This window comes from Phytophthora cinnamomi (genome assembly GCF_018691715.1).
Source record: "Phytophthora cinnamomi strain GKB4 chromosome Unknown Contig24, whole genome shotgun sequence".
NCBI classification, from domain to species: Eukaryota; Oomycota; class Peronosporomycetes; order Peronosporales; family Peronosporaceae; genus Phytophthora; species Phytophthora cinnamomi.
The window spans coordinates 41,550-64,453 of NW_027150957.1; the positions used below are offsets into that span (position 1 = coordinate 41,550).

Consider the following 22,904-nt stretch of genomic DNA (forward strand, 5'->3'; position numbering starts at 1 on the left):
ATGGAGGGGGGGCGAGAAGACTCTGGTGGCGGAATCTATCCGCTCATTACCTGAGCCACAGAGACCGAGTGCAAGGACCGAAGGCGGTGCTTACTGCGCGCTCTCCCTGCCGAACTGCGCGATGGACAAATTGTTCTCACCCTCCCACGAGCCCACCGCCGTCTTGCCGTCCTTGTGGAGACAAGGCTACACATTGTGGAGAGATGGGGCAATGCAAACCACTCTACCTCCTCGTTTTCCGAATTTAGACATGCATCGCATTCACACCAAGGGTAATCAGGCGGAGGCGCTGTTTTCGAGCGCTCTTGCTAAGATGTGAGCTGCGTTCAAGTGAATAAAGACAGCATATTTATAGGTTTGAAATATCGATCTAGCTGATGATGCTAGTTTCACGACCTGAAAATAAAGACCGCAATTACTTGGCTCGACGATTGTCCCCATTTTGGGCCCTTTTTTCCCTCTTCTTAACTGGATCGCCTGTTATTATGCTTTGCAATGCGTTTGTCGTTTTCACCTAGTGATTTGCCCGAGTTATAATATCTGGCGCCCGATATAAAAACAGATGGCCATTAAATCCTCCAAGTTATAATCGCCAGCCTCGATATCGATATCGATTTACGCTATCTGTGGTCGAATTGCCGATCCAAAAACGAAATTCGGGCCGATTTATTTTAAATCGTGATGGCTGTGTACGGATTATAATGCCGCGCTTTATATATACATAATATGCAATTGGACACGTACATCTGGACACTTGACGAGTGGTCGGCAGATCGCGCTGCTGATCTGTCGAAGCACCGCAGCTTCCGAAAACCTTCACCTTGCACAAGTGCAGCATGTACTCTCTCGACTACCGTTGGCGAGCTGTTTTTCTTATGCATGTGTATGGAATATGTATGCAGTATGTTAGTGATATATTTGGGCCTAACGTGCGAACACTGCAACGTTGGTACAAGTTGTTTTTGACCGATGGTGTGGTTGATGAAGGAGATCGAACTAACCGCTCGTCGCGTTGGCCGAACGACGTGGTAACCCGTGTTCGAAAGTACGTGAAAGCCCACCCTACATTTTATTTAGAGGAGCTACAGCAGTTCATACGAAACGCTTTTCCTAAAGTAAAATGGTAGCGTAGTATCAACATGTGGTCTTACATGGCGGGGAGCTGCTCGCGCCACAGAGAAGCGGAAAGCCCAGTGTTGCAGGAGCCGCTCGTGCACTCACAAACGAAGCTAACCAGCCATCAAACACGTTCAACAGATTAGTATTAGAGTCGCAAGGGCCGGAGACACACTAAGTTTCAGTATGGTAGCGTAGTATCGACATGCGGTCTTACATGGCGGAGTGCAGCTCGCGCGACAGACAAGCGGAAAGCCCAGCGATACAGGAGCCGCTAGTGCACTCACAGACGAAGCTAACGAGCCGTTAAACACGTCCAACAGAGCCGTACCGGAGCAGCAGTAGCCGGCGACGTTACCTCGGTGTCCTCAGAACCAACGATGCGCTCGTTATGTTAAGTAGGAAGAGGTGGTGCGACTTACCTACGCCTGGAGGTCGATTTACTACCGTCTCGCATTTTTATGTCTTCGAATTATTTTATCTCAGAGATCGATCTAAGCCCTAAATCCGAGCGACAAAATATCTGCAAACCACAATAAATGGTAGTTATATACCGGTAGTAGGCAAGCTACGTACTGCGATTATGCACAGCAAAACATTGCTGCGTCTACTATAGTACTGTATCTTTGAAGTGGTAGAGTGGCGGGATGGCTGCGTCTCTTCGAAACGAATACTGTATTGGTCATTTCTACTCCGCCACCAACTATTCATTCCACTTTATTCCCGCTCAAGATCAAGTATGCGTTTGTCTCTTCTATCCGTCGTGACTGCCGCGCTCACTCTGCTCGCGAGTGGCACTGCCGAGTCCGCAGACAAAGGTTCTCACCGAGGATTGAGATCTGTGAGTTCCTCCGAGGAGCTGCATGATATCAAGGTACACGCTGTCGATGAGGGCGACGATAGTGAAGAAGAACGTGGCGGAAATGGCCTCTCCAGTGCGGCGCTCAAGTGGAAGAAGATTCGCACAAGTGTACGTCTTAAGGAGCTCGAGGAGGTACTGTCGATCGCGAAAACACAAGTGAAAGCAGCGGTCCAAGCAGCAGTGAAAGCCAAGCAAATAGAGGCCGTGGCGAAGTTTTTGGACGATACTACTGTCGAGAAGATGGTGAAAAACGTCGCCTACAGATCCGACGTATTCAAAGGGTGGCACGACATCAGGATTGAGCCCCAGACGGTGTTTACTACCATTGCGGAGTCCGGCAAGTACACTGGTGCCAAGTGGACGTATATCGGTGACGGCTATCTCGAATACGTCACGGATATTGCAAAGGCTGCTGCTAAACGGCATGCTTAAGTGGGCAGCTTACCTTTCGTGCGCATAATTCAAAATAGTTTAGATATCCACTCAGTGTCTTGTACTTTACAGCGTCATTACAAGTCAGTACAATGTACTACATGTTGTTGTAGTACCATTAGTACGTAGTAAAAAAAAGTATCGATCAAAAGCAAACTTACCACGCCCAACCTCCTTGAGTAGCAATGGTTCGCCCCCCGGGGGAATACCTATTCAAATATATGTATGCGTTGCATACTATGCAATTAGTATTTTACAACAACCCACTGGTGTGCGCGACCATTTAAACCAACGTGAATACGATGATCGAACCTACCACATCCTCTGCCTCTCGTCCAACCGAGTTTGTAGATCTATTCTGGTGCTTTTGGGATTTGGTGGCTGATTGTCGCTTTTGTTCATTTAATCTCATGCCTGTACGCGGCCTGCTTCTACTGGCGCTTTGGTGACACCTTTTTTAGCTACACGCTAGAAGGGAACAACGTCGGCATGCCATGAGATACTTTCACGCGATAACTTTCGTTCACAGTATGCTAGCCGTTGCGCACGATGTCAAGTAGCGTTTCCCAGTCCTCTTCACTTTGAGGCGGAAGGGGTATTAGGAGTTCGGCGCGAGCCAGCAACAATACACCTCAACAACAACATCCTTAGTTGACCCACTATCATGTGCAACACGTAGGCCACGTCTAGGGGAAGTCTTTAATGTTGTAGGTGGCGGCGAACACGCCCAACGACAAAAGGATGTGACCAATTAAGTCGGAGCTGAATCCATGAATTCAGTGTCATATTGGCCCACATTGATGACCCCATGGACGAAATCAAATCTAGCGCACAGCCGAATACAATTGCTGCAAACTTGTGTCGCGCTTCGTCCTTCCCAAGAAGTTTTGTATGGATAAGCACAGACGACCAACAAGTGATCACGAGCAGAATGACGTAAAAGCGGTTGAGAAGAGTGCTAGATAGGAATTTACTTATTCGAAAGGCTTGCACAGTTTGGAATGCAGTCTCAAAAATCTCACGACAAATGAGAGTCACGTAGAAATACCGCCAAGTGCTCCGCGTCGATCAGCAATATTTGCATAGGTTTTATGACGCGCTTCAAACAAAGCCTGTTAACTCTTGTTCCTTTCGTATTCGACGAGCCGGCACGACGACTCACCACAACCACGTTGCTGTTCGACCCTTTACCAGAAGATCTTCTGGACCGCCCTGCACTGTGATCGATTGACTTCGACCACGGGGAGAAAACTAAACTGCAACGATGCACTGATCCGGTAACCATCATCAGCAAACAACCACCGTGAGCCGAGGCCAACACCATGTGGACGTACGAAATTGGATGAAATCATGCCAACATCGTCCATCTCCAACGATTCACTCAAGAAAATGCCCAGTAGAATTTCGCGTAGCACGCGTTGAACACGAACGTGATCAGATCAGGTGAATCAGCAGGACCTCAAGCCACCAGAAGGCGAACGCGCAACGTGACCCCCCCACACACACACACACACAAATTCCGTCCCATCGGCACTGCTCGGCCTCGAGACCATGATAGCGGTTAAACAGACGGCGATAAAATTCGCTTAATTCCAACCACCATGAGTACAAATTCTAGAACCTACAAGGCTAAAGATGGAGGACATCTGGTCCACGGTGAAGTGCTCCATATGTTATTTAGGAGGTTTATTCTCTTTCACAGACCGATAATATGTCCACCACACCACATTATTCAATCGCGAAAAGTGCGCCGAGCCTTGGGCATCATGGCGGTACGCTGCCTTACTCTCCACGTGGCTCTGGCTGTCTTCTCGCAATGCTAACCCCTTCTTCTCTGCACCAGGACGAAGACGAAGCGTCGGATGATGCCCAGCCGAAGAGAGCGCTCAAAATGGTGGCGTCTCTGCTCTGCCAGCTCCCGCTAAAAAGTCCCCAAAATTCGGACGCCGGATGCCCAAATCCCTCGATTCCAGACCCAAACGCGCCGTGGATCGCCGTCCGCGGCTCTAAAACTGCAGTCATAGTGGGTGACCGACAAGTGGTGGAGGTTGTGGACGCTGGGGAGGCTGCAGACGGCGGGAACGTGGGCCAGAAGACCATTTCTCTGCAGAACCAGGTCACCGCCATGGCCTTCAGCGGCTGTGGAGGGTTTTTGGCCATTGCAGACGACTCCGGGACGCTGTCTCTCTACAAGAGCAACGGGGAGCTGCTGTTCGGCCACCGTGTGGCTCGACCGGGAGACTCCGACAGGTAGAAAGACTGCCGTTTTGAGCTGCTGAGAGGGGAAATGCTGACGCAATTGGGGTGTGATGGGCTGTGACTGCACACAGCGTCGTTGCAATCGAGTTTGCGACGGCGCAAGGAGGTGTGACGAGCAGTGACGCGCAGGATTTGGTGGCGGTGACGGCGTCGGGAACGTTGCTGAGACTCGGGGATTTAAGGCTGGCAGAGTTCGAGCAGCTGCTGATGGACAAACCGCAGGGTGCTTTGCGAGTGATCATGAGGAACATACGCTTCGAGAGGGCGAAGGTCGGCAGGTTGAATGAGGGCTCGAGGTCGTGCATGCAGGTATTTGTGCTTTATTTATGTGTTTTTGGTGGTGTCGTGTTTTAGTTCTGGTGCTACCTGGTAGGCTGGACTTTGTATTACTGCAGGTCCATCGCGTTCGACAAGAAGTGTTTATAATCCTAGGAAATCACGGGTCACATTTGAGTGTCTGGAGAACTTCGTCAATCGACAAAGAAGGTCATAGTGGAATTGAGGTACGTATGCTGGTGTGGTGCAGCTTAGTTGGGGCGAGTATAACTAATGAGTTGGTACGTTTTGCGCAGAATGTATCAGTATGCGAATCCACTTCGGCTCCTGTCGACTGTATTAGGTTTGACAGCGAATTTAAAAGGCTGGTCGTACTTTCTGAGGGAAAACTATCATGGTACCTGCATGTACTTGCTTATTGCTTATCCTGCTCATGAAACTGACTTTTGATTGCACGATAGGTGGGAATGGCAGAGCATGGAGAAATTGTTTGAAGCAGGTGTTACTGGGATTGGGAGCTTTGCGGTTTTCGGTGCATCTACCAGCGAGCAAAAGAATCAGCAAAACGTGGCGCTGGTGCTGGTTACATGCTTCTCGGAAAAGAACAGTTCAGCACCATCGCTGGAGCAGGTTCAAATCATGCACTCTGAATCAGGAGATAATAACTATGTAAGCGTGGTATCTGAAGTGGATGTGGTCGGAGACAGTCGACCTCAATCGCGGTGTATGAATGTTGCGGTATTCGCTGATGTAAAAGACACAAACAAACCCCGAGGGATTGCAGTTTATCGAACCGACGTTGGTGTCTCGATCCTGCTTCTGTCAAATTACACTGATTGTGGTGACAGTAAAGATGAAAGTTGTGATGAGGATGATGGCGAATTGAGCTGTGATGATGGTGTTGTCACAGTTGCACAATCTTTGGCTGGTGTCCACATTTCATCGCTCATGCACAAGCGAGTCATGAAAAAATACCAAGCAAAACTTGACTTGTGTACGAAAAGTATAGGGGAGGATGAAGATGACTCCCGCGCTGTTTTGAAGGAGTTGATTCACGTAGCCGCAGGCATCCGAGAGTTTGCGAGTTCATCACCAAGGCAATCCTCTTTTCCGACTAATTTATTGCGGTGGTGCGATGAGATCAGCGAGTTATCGTATAAATGGACAACATTTCAGCTACTGCGTAACTCATCATCAAGTGACGCAGGAGTTCAAGGGAAAACGCTACGTGAGAAGTGGAACCTCTTTCGAACGATACCAGTGCTGGATATGCTAGAAAAATACGTGACACTGGGATCTATGAGGGCAGTCATGATATTGTGGAGCCGGCACTTGGATAATGAGGCCATCCGAAATATCAGCAAGTTACTACGCTGTCTTCCAGATTCTTTGCCAGTCTCAGCATATGCAGATTGGATCCAGAACGAAGTAATACCCACTTTAATTCGTCATGGTGAGCAACCAGCCGAACACGCTGCTTACTCAGACATCGCAACTGAGCCCGGCAGTCAACCATTGTTAATCGAGCTTGCGTTGTGGATTCGAGAGAGATCAGAGGCTGCAGCAGCTAAAGGCAACCTAGACACCGCTATCCGGATATGTAACTTGTTGAAAATTGATGAGAGCAGTGATGGAAACGGAGGTGAGGCTACTTCGTTTTACGAGTTTAAACTTCAAAGTTCGCCTTCAACAAGCTTATCGTCATCTTTAGATGTCGGAGAGCACAACAAAAACCCATCACAGGAGCCGGATCCATTCAAGCGTATTGAATTGCTGGGTCAGAAGCTTCAGCACGTCAAGCGTTTGGCTGTGGAGCATCATTTTGTGGTTTCGCTTTCGGTGTTCGAAGGTGAGACGCCGGCAACAATCGCGATGAGCATGCTTGACCGCGTTTTCACCCCTGAAGAGCTGAAAAAAGAAGTCGAAGACCATGTGAAAAAGTATCTTCGATACTGTGATGTTTGTATTGACCCCGTCCTCCACGACTACGTCACGGAGCTGGCAGAGTCTATTCAGACTTCTCAGTCAGCTGAAGAAACTCGAGCACTGGTGTTACTTGATGAGATCGCTGATTGTAACGTCCGCGCAGATGCAACATTAGCATTACTGCGGTCTGTTCTTCCTCCGTATTCTCAAGCGTTAAAGAGTTACGCAAGCTGTACTAAGTCATGGAAGACGGAGCGTCTTGTAGAGATCGAAGAACACTTGCGTTTGATGAAGATCCAAGATATGCTGACGACGTATGGAATAACGAAGTTCGATATTGCAGATGCAAGAAGTGCTTCACGAATGGTTTCGCATATTCTAAATCAAATTCCAAGACCATCAGCTTTTGCAGATGCGATGATTTTGGTCGATGCATACCGTGATCTTCACTGTGATCGGGCAGCTGTTCGGTTTACGGAGAACATGCTATCCAATTATGATGCAATGCTCGCAACAAACGCGGATTTGACTGAAGTTGAGATTCGAGTGAGGCTGGCAATGGATGCGCTAGCCGAGGTGAAAGAGCGGAAAGACCCCAAGTCTCATGTGATGCTGTTCGTGTCGCTGATGGAAGAAATTATTGAGTTCGGTGTTATGCTGTTGGAGATGGAAGCTGAAGAGTTGAAAGAGAAGGATTGTTTTTGCCCTTCAGAGTTCCGAGGCGAGAAGAAACCGCCGCCATTTGTTCTACGGATGCTAGTGGCACTTGCAGGAGCCTACTTACCCGAACTGAAGGCAACTGTGGATTTAGCTGATCCGACCCAAAGGGACTCGCTCACTGCATACACGGACAATCCGACATATTTATTATCGGATGCACTTGTGGCAGATTTGAAGCGGATCTGCCATATCGAGGCCCATCATGGAATTTTGCTTCCATTATCGTTGCTGCGTGACCCTGCAAGATGTAAAATGAAGTTAAAGCAGCTGATGAAGCCGGAATTAATATTTGCTGAATGCAGCGATGATTATGGTGAGCCTAATGGAGAATTATCGACCGAGTCTATTACATACGTTGGAAAAGGAAAGGGTAAAAAGCGCGCAGTAGCGTCAAATGGACAAAGCTCATCGGTAGACTTAAAAAGACAGCGTACCAACGAGGACGTTGCCCCTCAAACGTCGAACAATGCAAGACGGGGGCTTCAACAGGACGACGATAGGACTCGACTCATTTTCGACTTCAATCGCTTTGCGTCGGCAGCTGGTTTGGGGTCCAAGATATGCCAGTCCCTTATCGCTGAGACTGCGGCTAATAGTGGCTGCGTTTTGGAAGCTCTCCGCTTCTCCAGAGGCTTATTTTCTCGCGAAGGAAACGCAGGCATCAACAACTCAAGCTTAGCCAATGCGCCACAGCTTGATCCCCAAGGCACTTTCCACCCTGCTGAAGCACTCAAGAAGATAGCGATATCACTTTCGCTGTACACCTCAACACACGTGAAAGATATTTATGATGTATCTTTCACTCGGAATCAGCAGCTACCTCCGGCTCAAGTTGCACGTATACACGCCCCGATCTACACTCTGGAACTTTTGAAATACGCGCTCTGCATTTGCAACAAGGAATCCTTTGATGAAACACTAATTCTTCTCAAAAACACAATGTTGATATCCGAGGTTCTCCAGTTTACCCAGTACAATACCATGGCAATGAAGGCTGATGGAGCACACTGGTGGTTGTACCCTCGGTGGTATCGAGGAGATGCGTGCGTTTTACCTAGCTACGAATCCATGAAGCTTGCAACACGATTTGCAATTGCCGAGCACAAAAACCTTCGACGGGACTTGGCGGCCAGAGATACGATTGCTTCAAAGCGATATGTATCGTTTCTCGTTGAACAAAGGGCAGACCTGCTTAGTCTTCAGGCTTTGCTGTCGATGCAAGAGCTGCCTGAAAACGCGGCAAGTGTAGTTAATACACAAATGGGGAAACTTTTGTCGACTGTCTTCCAATCCCAGGAGATCGACAACTATTTGGCCCTGGGGTACGTCATGTCACCACACCCGACGATTTCGTAAAATATGAGCACTAACATTTGTGTTTGTTGATCAGGTTGATGCTGTCTATGGAGCAAGAAGATGCCTTCCACGCGTTCCGAAGGCAAATTTCTCGAGAAAATGTTGCGAAGGACTTCAACCGTTTTCAACAACTAGCATTCATCGGTGCAGATGCTGCTCGGGCTTGGCAACAGATCGCATTTTTGCATCAGTGTGTTGAGCTGGAAGGTAACGCGAGATGGTGGCATTACCTCAACCTGCTTGGTATCGAATGCGATCACAAGGCCTTTCAAAGCGAGCGTCGTGATTTGCAGTACATTCGCCGCCTCGTTCCAACGCTGATCACTCGGAGTAATTACGACTTCTATACCGTTTTGGAGTTCACTCGGCACTACCAAATTGATGATAGCTTTCCCTCACTGGTTTACGCGGAAACTCTGTTGTTGAAAGAGGCCGCTACAACCAATCTCGAGTACCAAGACAAAATTGTCGGTGTGATCGAAGATATCCACGAACAGCACTTAGTAAAGCTGTTGCTCAAGAGCATTCCTAAGATTTCGGGCCATGACTACGATCGACTCTTATTTATTTTTCGGCTGCTGCTCGAAAATACGTCCTACCGCGAGGGAGAAGAGGTGGAGCGGCGCATGGAGGTTTTGCGCAACCTGAAAGTCTTCGCTGCGTTTCAAGAAAAAAGAAACGTAAACACTGCCAAGAACTATAGTCAACACGTGGCAATGAATTACGGTATAACCACTGGGTCCGTCGTGCCGATGCAAGGTGGCAAGATAACTGAGACGAGGATTTCATTTCATGAGCTGATCGCAGACCCTAGCGATGTTCTGGCGCAGCTAGTGACGAAGGAAAATTTCAGCGCTTTGATTGGTCTCGCCGAACCTCTTCGACTGGAGCCAGACGAGTTGCAGATGCTGCTTCTTAAAAACATGATCACTACAAACCTCCGACCGAGGGCATCTGAACAGAACAACACTGACTCCAGCTTGGCCCAGTTTAGTGCCTTTGAAGGTATCCTACGATGTTTGAGTGATACTGAAAGCCGGGTGACTGCTGCTGAGTGGTTGGCCGAGAATTTTCCGCTTGGAGAAGACAAATTGAAGGCGCTTGAGTTTGCTCTCAAAGCTGCGGTTTCCGGCGGAAATGAATCCGACGATCCTTCGAACACCTCTTTCACTGGACATGAAGCACTAACAAGGCTGGAAACCAAACTTTTGCGGGTCAAGGTTGAGCTACTTCTTCGAAATGCAGGCTCGCAGACGTCAAGTCTGGCTGACGTTATTGACGACAAGGAGCAGACTAACGAATTGCTAGGTCTTGTGTCAGAGCCGAAGAAGCTTTTCCAGGAATTGTACCGACGATATGCCTTGTGGTTCTACACACATAGCAATAATTTGCTTCACACGGTTGCTGATAGCATAGCTGAACTGCTTCAGCTTCCACAAGCGCAACTTCGTCTCGACTTGATCCGTGAATGGCTTGTCAAAGACGCTGTCCACATCAGCAAAGGTGTATCAAACCAAGAAACGAAGGAGGATCCCTTTAAGCTTCTTGATCCGGAAAAACTGCATCGGGTCGACGAAACGTTTGGGAAAAGAATATTGTACGTGGCGACTGCTTACATCAAGCGTGGTGACTTATTTGGCGAACAGGTTTTCAGCTATCTCATTGAGTTCGCGAAAGATGTGCGACCTCGCGCTGGTGTTACGTTTCGAGCTAAAATGAGAGCACTACGCGTGATTTTGAAGTTTGGTGTACTATACCATGCAACCGTCGAAAGATATGTGATCGCAAAATATGGCATCGCGAGCTCGGCCGCATTCTTCAAAGAGCTACTGGACTACACCAAGCATTGTGCGCACATGATGGTCTTTGAAGAGCATCGGGTGCCTTATGAAATGTCATATGTATTGCAAAGCGACAAAGAAGTATTAACGCGCAGTTTTCTTCGTCGATTTCCGCCGAACGAACCTTGGGTACTGCGGTGTGCGAGCCAACTGATGCTCGATTTTAGAGTTGAAGCTTCCGATTTGTGGGAGGATATCCTGTCGCGCATGTTGCAATTGGGCATGGTCCGATCACTGGCTAGTATCATGGGACCGCTTAGTCGAAAGTCATTCGTGAGGTCACTAGAATGCGGCCGACAAGTTTGGGAAGGCGTGTTGACTCTGCCACTGATTCAACTCAAGCAGAGAAACAACAACCAGCCCATATTTTCTTCTGAAGGTCAAGATTTATTGGCTAAGGAAAGAGCTGAAGGCGCTAGCACCTTGTGCTTTGCTGGGATCGCGGTGCCAAACGTACGGTCTGCGCTCGAACGTGTCGTCGCCTTGCTGCAAAAATGCCCATTCCTTGACCAAATCGACGTACCTGTGTTCGTTATTTATCTGCGAGATATGGCTGAGATGTGCGAGGAGAAGCCTAACGGGGCGGAGATCATAAGACAACTGGATTTGTTTGGTTTTGCGGTGAAGTGCGCGATGATCATTCCAAAGCCAATTGCTCGCTTTGAGGCTTTGGTGAGGATCATTCAAGCTGGTGCATACGAATCAGTGTTGCACGAGTTGCTGGACATGTCGTGCTTTCTCGATGGCGAGCAGACTACAGAAGACGATAGCGGGGAATTTGCGGATAACTTCCGCCTTGTTCAGGAAAGTTTTTCTGAAGCCGCTAAACGAGAGGATTACTCGGGGATCTTGGGTAGTCCATTCGAGCAAGGCTTCGTGGAATATCTGGCCGCTACTGCTAACATTGACTACCTGCTGTCTCAGCTGTAAGTTTACTACTTGAGTGAGCTGTTTGTGTCATGACGAGGTTGCTAATGCGTTCTTTGTTGCAGGTTAGAGGATAAGCGAATGGAGATGGCTTTGACCGCAGTGCAACTCTATTACGAGTATCACCCCACGGAAGCTCCACCACATGATGCTGCTGGGTCATGCGACGGAGAAACGGCGGGGAGTTCCGAAACCAAACGCTGGGAGCTTATTGACGCGTACTTGGCATCGTCTAGCTCGGTTCACCTTGCGCGCTTTCAAGTATCATGACAACTGCAAATCAAAAACTGAAACTTTTATCGGCAAACAAGTCTATCTAAAAGCTGCTAAGGTGCCCCAGCGAGTGGTGCCTATCTATTATGCGGTGATGTCCCGTTCGTCAGCGAAGTAGAGGCGGAAAAACACATAGAACCCAAAAAGCGCAAGGATGTACGCTGCCAAGAGGAATATGGCAGTCTTTGACATCGGCGCTTCCTCCGCGTCGTGGTGCACACCGGCCTGCACCTGCAGGATTCCACTGGCGTTCATAGTAAACGTGACCGGGTGTGCGAACTCGCCGGCTTTGCCGATTTTCTCCCGTGGCAGGGCGAAGTTGAAGTAGCAGATGTGATCGTTTTCCTTGGCGATTTCCTTCTCGCCTTCATAAACCTCGACAGTTAGTCCACGCTGATCGTCCTCAAACGTTTGGAAGTACTTCGTCACTGTCGTTGGGATGCGTGCGTTTCTAGGTAGGATAACCTCCATGCTCCCATCCGCCGTCTCAAGCCCGATGGGCAGTGGGAGCACGTCCATCATGAGTACGTCACGGAAGACGCGCTGGTCTATGCCACTCAAGATGGCAGCCTGGATAGCGGCTCCCTCGCAAACAACTTCGTCGGCGTTGACAGACATGCAGAGTTCCTGAGTCACCAATGACCGAGAGGCATTAGTTAACAGCGGTGCACACAGTACCAAAGCAATATAGGGCACCATACCTTGCCATCGAACGCCTCCGAGATCTTCGTGCGCAAGATCGGAATCCGCGTGGAACCTCCCACAAGGATTACTTCGTCAATGTCGGCAGCCTCCACTTCTGCTTCCTTCAAAACACTCGACACGATCCGAAGACACCTGCGTCAACATCGACAAACCACCTTGTTAGCACCAATGAATGTTATCATTACTCTCAAGACCATTCCCACGCACTTCTTCCAGATCGGGTCGCAGAGCTGCTCGAACTTGCGTCGCATCAGCGTGTACGAGAACGTCTTCACCCCGGCAATATTCTGCAGCGAAATCTCCGCGGACTCCTCTTCCGACAGTTCAAGCTTGGCCTTCTCCACCTCCCTCCTCAGCCTCACCATATCCTGCTCTCCGACCTGCGTTCTCGTCACATCGTTGTGCTTGTACAGCACCTCCAGCAAATGGTCCACGAGGATATTGTTGATGTCCTCTCCTCCCAAATTCGTGTCTCCTCCAATCCCTAGCACCTCGAACTTCCCATCCTCGATGCTCAGCAGCGACACGTCCAACGTGCCTCCTCCAAAGTCAAACACCGTCACCGTCTTCGTGCCCGACAGGAAGAGCCCGTAGGCCATCGCCGCCGCCGTGGGCTCGTTCAGCAGCCTCACAGCCTTAAACCCCGCCATCGAGGCGCTAGTAATAGTAGCCTTCCTCTGCGAGTCGCTGAAGTAGGCCGGCACCGTGATGACGACGTTATTGAGCTTGACGCCGTCGAAGTAGGCCTCGGCCGAGGCCTTGAGCTCCGCCAAGATGCAGGCCGAAACCTCCTCCGGCTGCACCAGCACGTGCTTCAGGCCGCCGCGCGCCACCTGCACAGCCACGTTGCCCTGAGCCGTGGGCGCCACCTGGTACGCGGCGTAGATGCGCGCCACGTCGGCCGCTTTGCTCTGGAACTTGTGCCCCATGAGGCGCTTGACGGCGCGGACGGTGTTGCCCACGGGCTGCTGCGTCTCCAGCTGCACGGCGGCGTTGCCCACGTCCACACGCTGCGACGCCGGGTCGAAACGCACCACGGAGGGCGTCGTACGGCCGCGGTCCGCGCGGTTCTTGAGAATCTTGACGTGGTTGCGCTCCACGTGCCACATTCCCACGCCTGCGGGGGAAGCAGGGGGCGAATCAGACATGAGAATGCAGAGGAGAGGGAGACGCAGCTAACGCACATGAGTTCGTCGTGCCCAGGTCCACGCCCAGGCAGATGGAGCCGTCCGCGAAGCGCTCCGCGGCGCTGCCCCAGCTGTCGTACGTGGCGCCGCTCATGACTTATTGCGCAGTAGGCAGCGATTGGCGGAAAAGGGAAATGACGTGCACCACATCGAATACGGGCTGACTCGTACTTAACACGACGATAAACCATCACTCCGCCAACTATACACAACTACACTCACTACACAAGGCAATCAAGCATGAAGGCGGGCAAGGCGGCGGCCTTCGTGCCCATCGACGCGCACTTCCGGCCGCTGCAGGCGCCCCAAGCCGCCATCGACCTCACGCTGGACGGAGACCTGGACACGCAGCCGCTGGCGCGCAGCCTCTCGCGGCAGAAGCGGCCGCGCGCCTTCTACGAGTCCTCGGACGACGAGGCCGAGAACCGCGAGCCCAACACGGCGCTGGGCCTCGTCCGCCAGAGCCGACGGCCCAGCGCCAAGAAGCGCAACAGCAACAGCAACAGCAACAGCAACAGCAGCAATAACAATAATAACAGCAGTAGGAATATACAGGAGGACCAGCTGGCCAGCGCCAACCGCAAGGTCTTCGGCAACGCAGGCTTCCGGCAGAACCAGCGCCAGGTGATGGAGGCCACGATGCGCGGCCAGGACTGCTTCGTGCTCATGCCCACGGGCGGCGGCAAGAGCCTGTGCTACCAGCTGCCGGCCGTGCTGAGCGCCGGCGTGACCGTCGTGGTGTCGCCGCTGCTGTCGCTCATCCAGGACCAGGTCACGGCGCTGCTGCAGAACCGGCGCTGCGGCGTGCCGGCCGCCTTCCTCACGAGCCAGACGGCGCTGACGCTCAAGAGAGCCATCACGGCCGAGCTGCGGCGCCCCGTGCCCAGCCTCAAGCTGCTGTACCTGACCCCCGAGAAGATCGTCAAGTCGGACGAGATGGCCGAGCTGCTGCAGACCCTGCACCGCAACAAGATGCTGGCCAGGTTCGTGGTGGACGAGGCCCACTGCGTCAGCCAGTGGGGGCACGACTTCCGGCCGGAGTACAGCCAGCTCGGCATGCTCAAGAAAACCTTCCCGGACGTGCCGCTCATGGCGCTGACGGCCACGGCGCCGCCCAAGGTCATTGCAGGTGTGCAGCGCTCCCTCAAGATCACGAAAGGACCCGTGTTCTCCATGAGTTTCAACCGACAGAACCTCACGTTCGAGGTGCGCGACAAGCCGCTGGGCGGCGACAAGAAGGCCATGGAGGCGCTCTACGAGCTCATCTCCAAGACGTATCCACGTGACGCAGTGGGCATTGTCTACTGCATGACCAAGCAGGACAGCGAGGACGTCGCCAACTACCTGTTCGACCGCGGGCTGAGCGCCGACTTCTACCACGCAGGGCAATCCGCAACGGACCGGCACATGGTGCAAGAAGCTTGGCAGAACGGCCAGCTCAGCATCGTGTGCGCCACGATCGCGTACGGCATGGGCATCAACAAGCCCGACGTCCGGTACGTGATCCACTTCTCGGTAGCCAAGTCCATCGAAGGCTACTACCAGGAGGCGGGTCGCGCCGGGCGAGACGGCAAGCCGTCGCAATGCATCATCTTCTACAGCCCGCGAGACATCTCCAGGATGCGCAGCATCCTGTTCATGCCGCAGAAGGGCATGACCAAGCAGACGCGTGCCGTACACATGGAGAAGCTGCGGGCGATGGCCGAGTACTGCGAGGACGACACGACGTGCCGGCGGCAGCAGCTCATCTCGTACTTCGGCCAGAAGTTCCAGCGCTCGGACTGCAACCGAACCTGCGACAACTGCCGCCGCACGCAGCGTGCCGCCCGCATGAACCGCTGATCCTCTACCAACAACCATTATTTTTTGTTCTAACCAAATAGCATCCTTGTCATTTGTAGGTCCGCAATGTACGCCAATTGATCCAAGCTGTGTAATCCTAGCCTCTTCACTTCGCGTGTCGAATGCGCTTCGCCGCCTTCATGTTCTCAGTCGTCTTGAACGCAGAAGCGACCAACGCAGCGTATCTGATCGAGTCCAGAGCCTTGCGCAGGTGAGTTGCAGCCGACGAGACATTCGTGATCATGATGGTCGACGACGGATTGTCCGTCTCAAGGTAGCACTTAAGCAACATGGTGAGCTTCGAGTTTCGGTACGGGATGTGGCCTGTTCCCTGACGAGCCTGGACGCGGATGCACTCCTTGAGCGCAAGCAAACTCGAGTTGATCTCTCGCGCCTCCTTCTGCTCTTCGGAATTGCGAGTTAAACCTTCCCCAGTGTATTCAGCTCCCGCGAGGTCAACCAGCACGAACATCCCTCCAGAGCATTTCGCTTTCTCGGCATCGACACGCGCTTTCAAGTTCGCTACTTCCGCCTCAGCTGCATCGACTTGTCCACGCAGCACCTCGAGTCGGTCTTGATCCTCTTGAGGTGGTTGAACGCCGGATAATGCGTATTTCCCATCGACGACTGTATACATTTGCGACTGGATCGCGATGAACAAGTCATCGCGAGCTTTGCCGAGAGGAACGACACGTGACTGCGCCAGCACAACTTGCTTGCGGGCTTCAGCCAGCGCAGAAGTCACAATCTCTAGCTCGAGAACCGCGTGCGAGCGACTACTCTGATGGTGCAGCTCCGATGTCCCCTCGGCTCGAAGACTCCTTCCTTTGCGGATGATGTCGACGGTAGCAGCAGCCGAATCTCCATACGCAGCTTGCAGAGACTGCGTTAGCACCTCCCCATTCGGCCCCATGGTCGTGGCACTTCGCACGTGGATAGTTCCATCAGCGTCTTCACGCACAAATCCCGGTTGGCGGTCGTTCAGCAGGTCAAAGACTTTGCCATTGTACAGTTCGTAGAAGCGAACCTGCACCAGCAGTTGGCCATTGCTCCGAGCGAACAGGTCTTGCACTAGACGCTGGCACATGCCCAACTCAACATCATAACCAAAGATGGTATGAGTCTTGCCGCTGTTTGTGTGACCATAGGCGAAGCAGCACGAAGTGGTGCCGCTCAGCATTCCACCCACCATCGGACCGACAGCTTGAGCATAAGCCTCGCTGTTCTCCGGCGAAAGAGCTCCGGCAAAGTCTTGAAACGTCTTGTCGACGTTGGTAACTAGCATGCCCCCGCTTTCATCGACTTTATACTCGACCAAGTCGTCTCCTTGCTCCGAGATGGTTAACGGGCGAGGCCGAATGTAAACCTTGGTCATGGCAGAATAGTGATGGCAGTTCTAGGTGAGAGGAAAAAATAGAAGTGATGTTGTGGTGAATGAGGTGCAAGTCTACATGTAAGAGGAAAACGAATGCTTGCACGTACTTTGAGGAATGCTGGTAATGCGTCCAATTGCATGGAGTCGCTAGAGCTATTAAAACGTACAGAATTTAGGGCCAAGTTTTTGTACATGTACTACGTAGTATGGTATTCGGTTCATTGTTTATTTTACGTGATGATGATGATCAGGCGGCCTGACTTTCAGGCCTGACATGTCCTAAGCCATCGCTAACTGCTAGTTCTCTGGATTTTATCCAGAGTCCTTAGGCGGATGCCACTCAGGTGCCATTATTCTCCAATCGAAATACCTGCCGAATATGATTCGTTCGGTTCGGTTTAACTGGCGCTTTAGGGACTGTGATATTCAATTACCTGAGCTCAAATCAAATAATGCTGGTGTGTTGACCCATCCAGTTTTTATTAAATAAAAAAACCTGTTATTTCAAGTAACTTGTACTCGAGTATAATGCCTGTGACAGGTAATTTATCTGATCGCTCGAGCGACATCCGCGGATTTTTCGCGCGTTCAGGCAGCATGCAGTCCTCGTGGAGGTCGCCTACGTTCATTAAGACAAAGTCGTGTGCCACACGAAGAGAAGCTCTAAATTTCGGTGCCTAAATTTGAAGAAGCAGAAGAAATTAAGCTACGCCCTGCCTCGATTTGTTTATTTCTCGTAGCCTACGCGGCGTGGACGTGGTCACAGGCAAGCTCTAACAAAAGCCGTGCTTCGCCCGAAACAGCTCTGGATTTCAATTTGCGGACCGCACAGCATAACAATTGATCTATTCTTGCTGTACTATAATACTGCTCTCATCTTTCTTTAATAACAGAAACTAGGTAGTTTCCACCGCACTACTGCCCCAACGGATATAGTACAGTAGTCGGAGGTAAAACAGAACTGCATTGCAATCCTAAATGGGAAATTAGCCTTCACTTTTTGCCAGTCACGTTCCGAGAGAGCACTGCTTGAAACTGATACTAGAGATGAAGGTTTGTAGTACAAGACGTGAATTTTCAGCGTTTGGTTCGAAATTGGATCTACGTCGTTGCTCGCTCGCATAAAGAGAACACTGATTGAAATTCATACCACAAACGCTTATACTTTTAGGCAAAAGTACACTCAAGTATTGATGACAGTACGTGTCAACATTCATCGGCATGACACTCGTATTCTCTATGACGACAACATTTTAGTTCTTCCATGGCCTCAACATTCCATATCGGTAGACATCAATCGCAGCAGAAAAGACTAGAATGATCAAACCAAGCTCTACCAGTTTGCGAAAATTCTAGCCACGATGAACTCGAGATCGCCCCATTACGCTGCCGCTTTGTTTGTGTGTCAGCACTGGTTCTCAGCCAAAGAACGCTGCCTTCTCCAAGCGGTAGCCACTATTGACGCATTCTTGGGACCCCTTTCTCCCCGGAAAGCGTTGAATGCGGCATGCCAAGCAGGAGCGCTGGAATCCACACTCGAATATTTCCTCTCCCGTACGACACCGAAATGGAACGAAGCGTTGCGTGCTGCAATTCAAGGTGGTCACCTTCATGTACTTCGTTGGATGACGAGTCGGCGAGATGGTCGATGCCCGTGGAAAGCAGACTTTGATAATATGCTTGAAGTTGCTGCGTCTCACGGGCATCTAGAAGTGGTCAAGTGGTTATTTGAGCGCGGAACTGACAGATACACCGTGTTGATGCTGGATAAATCCACGCAAGGTTACTACGCCAAGGTCTGGTCGTATAAACTCAACGTATCGAAGGGACAACAAGTTGCGGCAGCAAATGGTCATTTCGCTGTCGTGCAGTGGCTCCACGGTGCTCGATCAGATACGGCCAGCAGACACGGTAGTCCGTTGAGCAGGGCTGTTGCGAACGGCCACCTTGACATCGCGCAGTGGCTGCACAACGCCCACGGTGACGAATGCTCTGCTCCAGCCGTCATCGAAGCAGGCCCGTCCTCTCACTCGTCTCGTTATCTACGGTGCGAGGCACACCGTATTTGTTACACAGATTTGGCTCCAAGGAGGGTTGAGCGAAAACAAAGTAGCTGTAATATTATAACATTGTCCTTTTGCATGAAACGACCCTGTCAACTATAGATGATTCAGCTTCTCTGGACTCTATTTCGCCACTTACCCAGCCCACTAGACCGTTGAGTCGATCGCTCCTGACATGATTTGTTGCTGCGTGTACTCCCACAGCATCAAAGCTCCGCTCACATGCACATTCAGCGAACGCACAAGACCAAACTGGGGGATTTCGACGCAGACATCGACAAGCTGCAAGACGTCTACCGGGATTCCCTCCTTCTCGCGACCCAAGACCAGCACCATCTTGCGTGGTAGTGTGTAGTTCGCAAGACTCACACTGTTAGCCGTCTGCTCCACAGCCACGATGGTGTACCCCTCGTTCTTCCAGCGAAGCAGCGCCTGACGAAGGTCGTCGCCCTGTGGGCGCACTTCTTCCAGTGGCATCCACTTGTGCGCCGTAGCACTCACGGTGGCGAACGTAACGTCCTGCTGAGCCAGACGCACGTTAGGCACAATGAGCTTCTGCGCGTTGAAAATCTCGCAGGTTCGCGCCAGTCCTGCCAAGTTGGGGATCTTGTCCACCAAGCTCGCACACATGATGAGAGGCTGGCGAGGCCGTTGACGCGCGTTGAGTGTATCACCACGACGAGCAGCGTCGAAGTCGGCACGCATCGCTGAGGGCAGCGAGCTGTCTTCAAGCAACAGCGCCGTTGTGTCGATCTTGCGCTGGACAGTGAGAGCCACAGCAACAGGTGAAGCCGATGTATCACTAGTCTTGACAGCCGAGGATAGCGCTGGGGTGAAGTTCTCGAGCTGGTACTGCGCGTAGAGCTCGTTCATTGCAGTCTTTAGCTGCTCGCTGAACCGCAGAGCCTCGTCACGCGGCAAGAGCTCTCCGAACTCGCTGATGAAGCCCGAAGAGAGCATGCCGAGCAACGAGCTCTCGTAGTCGGGATGGAACTCCTCCAGCTGACGAACTTGGCGACGCAGCATGCGCTTGCACTCCTTGTTGTTGCTCAAATAGCGAGCCGTGCCCTCCAGAAAACGAAGACCCGGGGTATCACTCGAGTTGAGCTGGAGCTGGTGGATATGGCGAGGAAGAACCTTGGCCAGCAGGAACTGCGCCAACACTCTGGTGTATCCGTGCGAGGTGTTCAACCACGGCAGCATCGTCTCGATCAGTTCTCCACAGTCGATATCATTACTGTCGTCATCCAGCTTGTAGTTCGCGAGATATGCAGCTACAAGCAGAAGAGAGGCGCCCACTTGTGGCATCAAGTTCGCGTCGTGAAGCATGGGGAGCAACAGCCCCGAGCAGATCTCTCCAGGGAACTTCGTGGCCATGCGCATGCCGAATAGCTCCATGTAGTAGCGCACGCTGGGCAACTGAGGAACGGCGAAGGCGGTTTGTAGCGTGGGCAGCAGTTCACCCAGCTGTGGTTTGGTAGTGTGCGCGCTGACGATGCAGAGCGCTTGCCACGATCGCAGCTTCTTGCCGAAGCCATCACTGTTGAGCATGTGCTGCTTCTGCCAGTCGGGCGTCACGTTGAGCGCGAGCAGTCGAGCGAGCAGAGCATCCATGAGCCGCTGAGTGCCGGACATTGAACTGCTGCTATCGACAGCGACGTCATCGAGGAAGCTCAGCACCACCAGTCGAACGAATCTGTCCTTGGCGTGGCTCTTGATGGCTTCAACCTGGCTGTCACCAACCGGGGAGAAACCTTGAAACCCTTGGAATGGAGCACTAGCATCCGTTGTTAGCTGTTCCTTCTCGTCGATCAGCGGTTCCTTGTAAAGCAGCAGTTCAACAAGTTCATCGGCGAAGAGAAGTGCTGCTTTCGGGTGCGCGCGCCACGTCTGGCACAACCGGCAAGCTAGGTGGAAAATCACGTTGGGTCTGTGGCGGGAGCCAAAGCGGATAAACTCGGCGATCCAGTACTTCATCGCAGCAGTAGACCTAGTCCGGAGCAGGAACACAGGCTGAAACATACAGACTACGACAGCTCGAGTAAGCGCGTCGGGTTTCGACTTGCTGTCGCTGTAAGCGCTCCAGATCTCCTCGAGTAAGTTGTCGAGATGTTTGATGCCCGCAGCACTTGCTAGAGGGCTAGCCATTTGTGACAGCGTAAGCGACAACACGTTCATCATTTGAATCAATGCCGACGGATCCATGCCTGCCGTGGGAAGTGCCTTGACACAGGCGTCGTACGTAGCTTGCATGACCTTCGTATCAATATACGACATGGCCTCAACGACGTGGTGGATCAATACCCACTTGTCAGCAGCCAGGCTAATAGCACATCGTGCATCAAGCCTTCCGCTATAGCGCTGACCAGTGTCAATACCGAGAAGAAGCGGGAGAATTCGCTCAGTTTCAAACGCTCGCAAAGAGTCGAGTGCAGCGCCATTAGCTCCGATAATGGCCAAACATTTTGCAGCCAACGCCAAGTCGAAGACTGTTCGGTCGGCTGTGGCTGCCAGAATGCGTATCAGTTCGTCACAAAGATCATCAAGCGCCACCATTTCGTCCAGCTCACTCGTAAAATTCATCTTGTGCGTGCTTGTTTGAGCAAGCACAAACACGGCGGACGTCACGGATTCCATCACGTTTTCCTTCTCATGATCATCGGATACCACCTCGCCAGCGTCAATTCCAGAGGATACCTTGTCCAGCCATCGTCGCACTAGTACCATAGCAGAAGCGAACAGGTACGAGCAGTTAAGTTGACCGTCGTAGAAGCTCTCGCGCTGAAACGAAAACTTGAACGCAGAATTCGAAGGTAACGACGAGCAATGGCTCACGAGTTCCTGGACTTGCTCTTCAATCTTGGCAATCACTAGCACCAGACGCGAAATATCCACGTCTTGAGCTGAAATATTGGGCATCAACGCGCTAATCGGAGCACACAGCTGCACGTTCGACGCAGTCCGACGCTCCGATGATTCGTCAAAGCGATAGGTCTCCGAATCGCCCGATACGTCTCCCGTAAAAAGCAGCAATCTCGCTAGCTGGACAGGACTGAGCACTTCCTTGTTGCTTCCTTCCGCTTGCGGCTTCAGATAGTCTTGAAGCGCAGACGCTAGAGCTGAGGAAAGGTAGGGTGAACTGTCGGTAGCAGTAGACGTCTTGATCCACGCCAACAAGTGTAGTAGCGCCTCGCCATCGTCACTAATCAAGATGCTAGTAGGGAAGACACCAAGAACACGAGCCAAAGCCGACAGAGAAAGTGTCGATGCGTTTACATACCCTTCAGTGAGTGCATGGGTAAGAGCACGGAGCATTTTTGTCCGCATCGCTTGCGAGAAGGACTGCATAGCATGCACATCTAGCAAAAACCGAAGGCGGTCGACTGCTGCTGGGCTCAATAACATTTGGGTTGATGCGGAGGAAGCTGCACGCTTCAGATGCGCAGACTGGAACACTTGCAGCATGCTCAGCAGAGCCTCGGGAGAGTGGCTATCCGAGCCCTCACCAAAAATTGCGTCTTCAATTGCGGCAACGAAATCATCCAGGACACATGCCTCGTCACCTTCTGCGAACTGGAAAGCGAAAAATGACGCGAGGAAGTTAGCGACCAGAGCTTGGAAGCGTGCACGGTGGGCGTGCTTGTAAAGCACCGGGTCGTTGCACGCGCGCAGCAGTTCGTGGAGCACAAATTGCTGGAACGCGGGCGCACAGGCAAACGAAGCTTCGCGGTCAACTCCAGACAC

The 22,904-nt window shown here is 51.7% G+C and overlaps 6 protein-coding genes across 6 annotated transcripts; 3 read left to right on the forward strand and 3 right to left on the reverse strand.

The window, feature by feature from the left end:
- Positions 1-1,855: 1,855 nt before the first annotated feature.
- Positions 1,856-2,410, forward strand: IUM83_15190 (putative secreted RxLR effector protein; the record flags this gene model as incomplete). Its single annotated transcript, XM_067939990.1, has 1 exon — positions 1,856-2,410. One exon carries the CDS (start codon positions 1,856-1,858, stop codon positions 2,408-2,410), a length of 555 nt encoding a protein of 184 aa, XP_067794506.1.
- A 1,766-nt stretch (positions 2,411-4,176) lies between these two features.
- IUM83_15191 (Kinetochore component) lies at positions 4,177-11,985 on the forward strand (the record flags this gene model as incomplete). The annotated part of the gene is made up of 10 exons (XM_067939991.1): positions 4,177-4,182; positions 4,254-4,660; positions 4,741-4,978; positions 5,065-5,172; positions 5,242-5,342; positions 5,407-5,614; positions 8,888-8,913; positions 8,982-9,154; positions 11,495-11,714; positions 11,781-11,985. The coding sequence occupies 10 exons, from the start codon at positions 4,177-4,179 to the stop codon at positions 11,983-11,985; spliced, it is 1,692 nt and encodes a 563-aa protein (XP_067794507.1).
- Positions 11,986-12,072: 87 nt separating this feature from the next.
- IUM83_15192 (Hsp70-like protein) lies at positions 12,073-13,974 on the reverse strand (the record flags this gene model as incomplete). Its single annotated transcript, XM_067939992.1, has 4 exons — positions 12,073-12,615; positions 12,690-12,825; positions 12,901-13,810; positions 13,878-13,974. The coding sequence occupies 4 exons, from the start codon at positions 13,972-13,974 to the stop codon at positions 12,073-12,075; spliced, it is 1,686 nt and encodes a 561-aa protein (XP_067794504.1).
- A 146-nt stretch (positions 13,975-14,120) lies between these two features.
- IUM83_15193 (Bloom syndrome protein, DEAD/DEAH box helicase) lies at positions 14,121-15,722 on the forward strand (the record flags this gene model as incomplete). Its single annotated transcript, XM_067939993.1, has 1 exon — positions 14,121-15,722. The coding sequence occupies one exon, from the start codon at positions 14,121-14,123 to the stop codon at positions 15,720-15,722; it is 1,602 nt and encodes a 533-aa protein (XP_067794505.1).
- A 106-nt stretch (positions 15,723-15,828) lies between these two features.
- On the reverse strand, positions 15,829-17,097 carry IUM83_15194 (kinesin family protein; the record flags this gene model as incomplete). Its single annotated transcript, XM_067939994.1, has 1 exon — positions 15,829-17,097. The coding sequence occupies one exon, from the start codon at positions 17,095-17,097 to the stop codon at positions 15,829-15,831; it is 1,269 nt and encodes a 422-aa protein (XP_067794509.1).
- Positions 17,098-19,307: 2,210 nt separating this feature from the next.
- On the reverse strand, positions 19,308-22,835 carry IUM83_15195 (SpoU rRNA Methylase family; the record flags this gene model as incomplete). Its single annotated transcript, XM_067939995.1, has 1 exon — positions 19,308-22,835. One exon carries the CDS (start codon positions 22,833-22,835, stop codon positions 19,308-19,310), a length of 3,528 nt encoding a protein of 1,175 aa, XP_067794544.1.
- Positions 22,836-22,904: the final 69 nt, after the last annotated feature.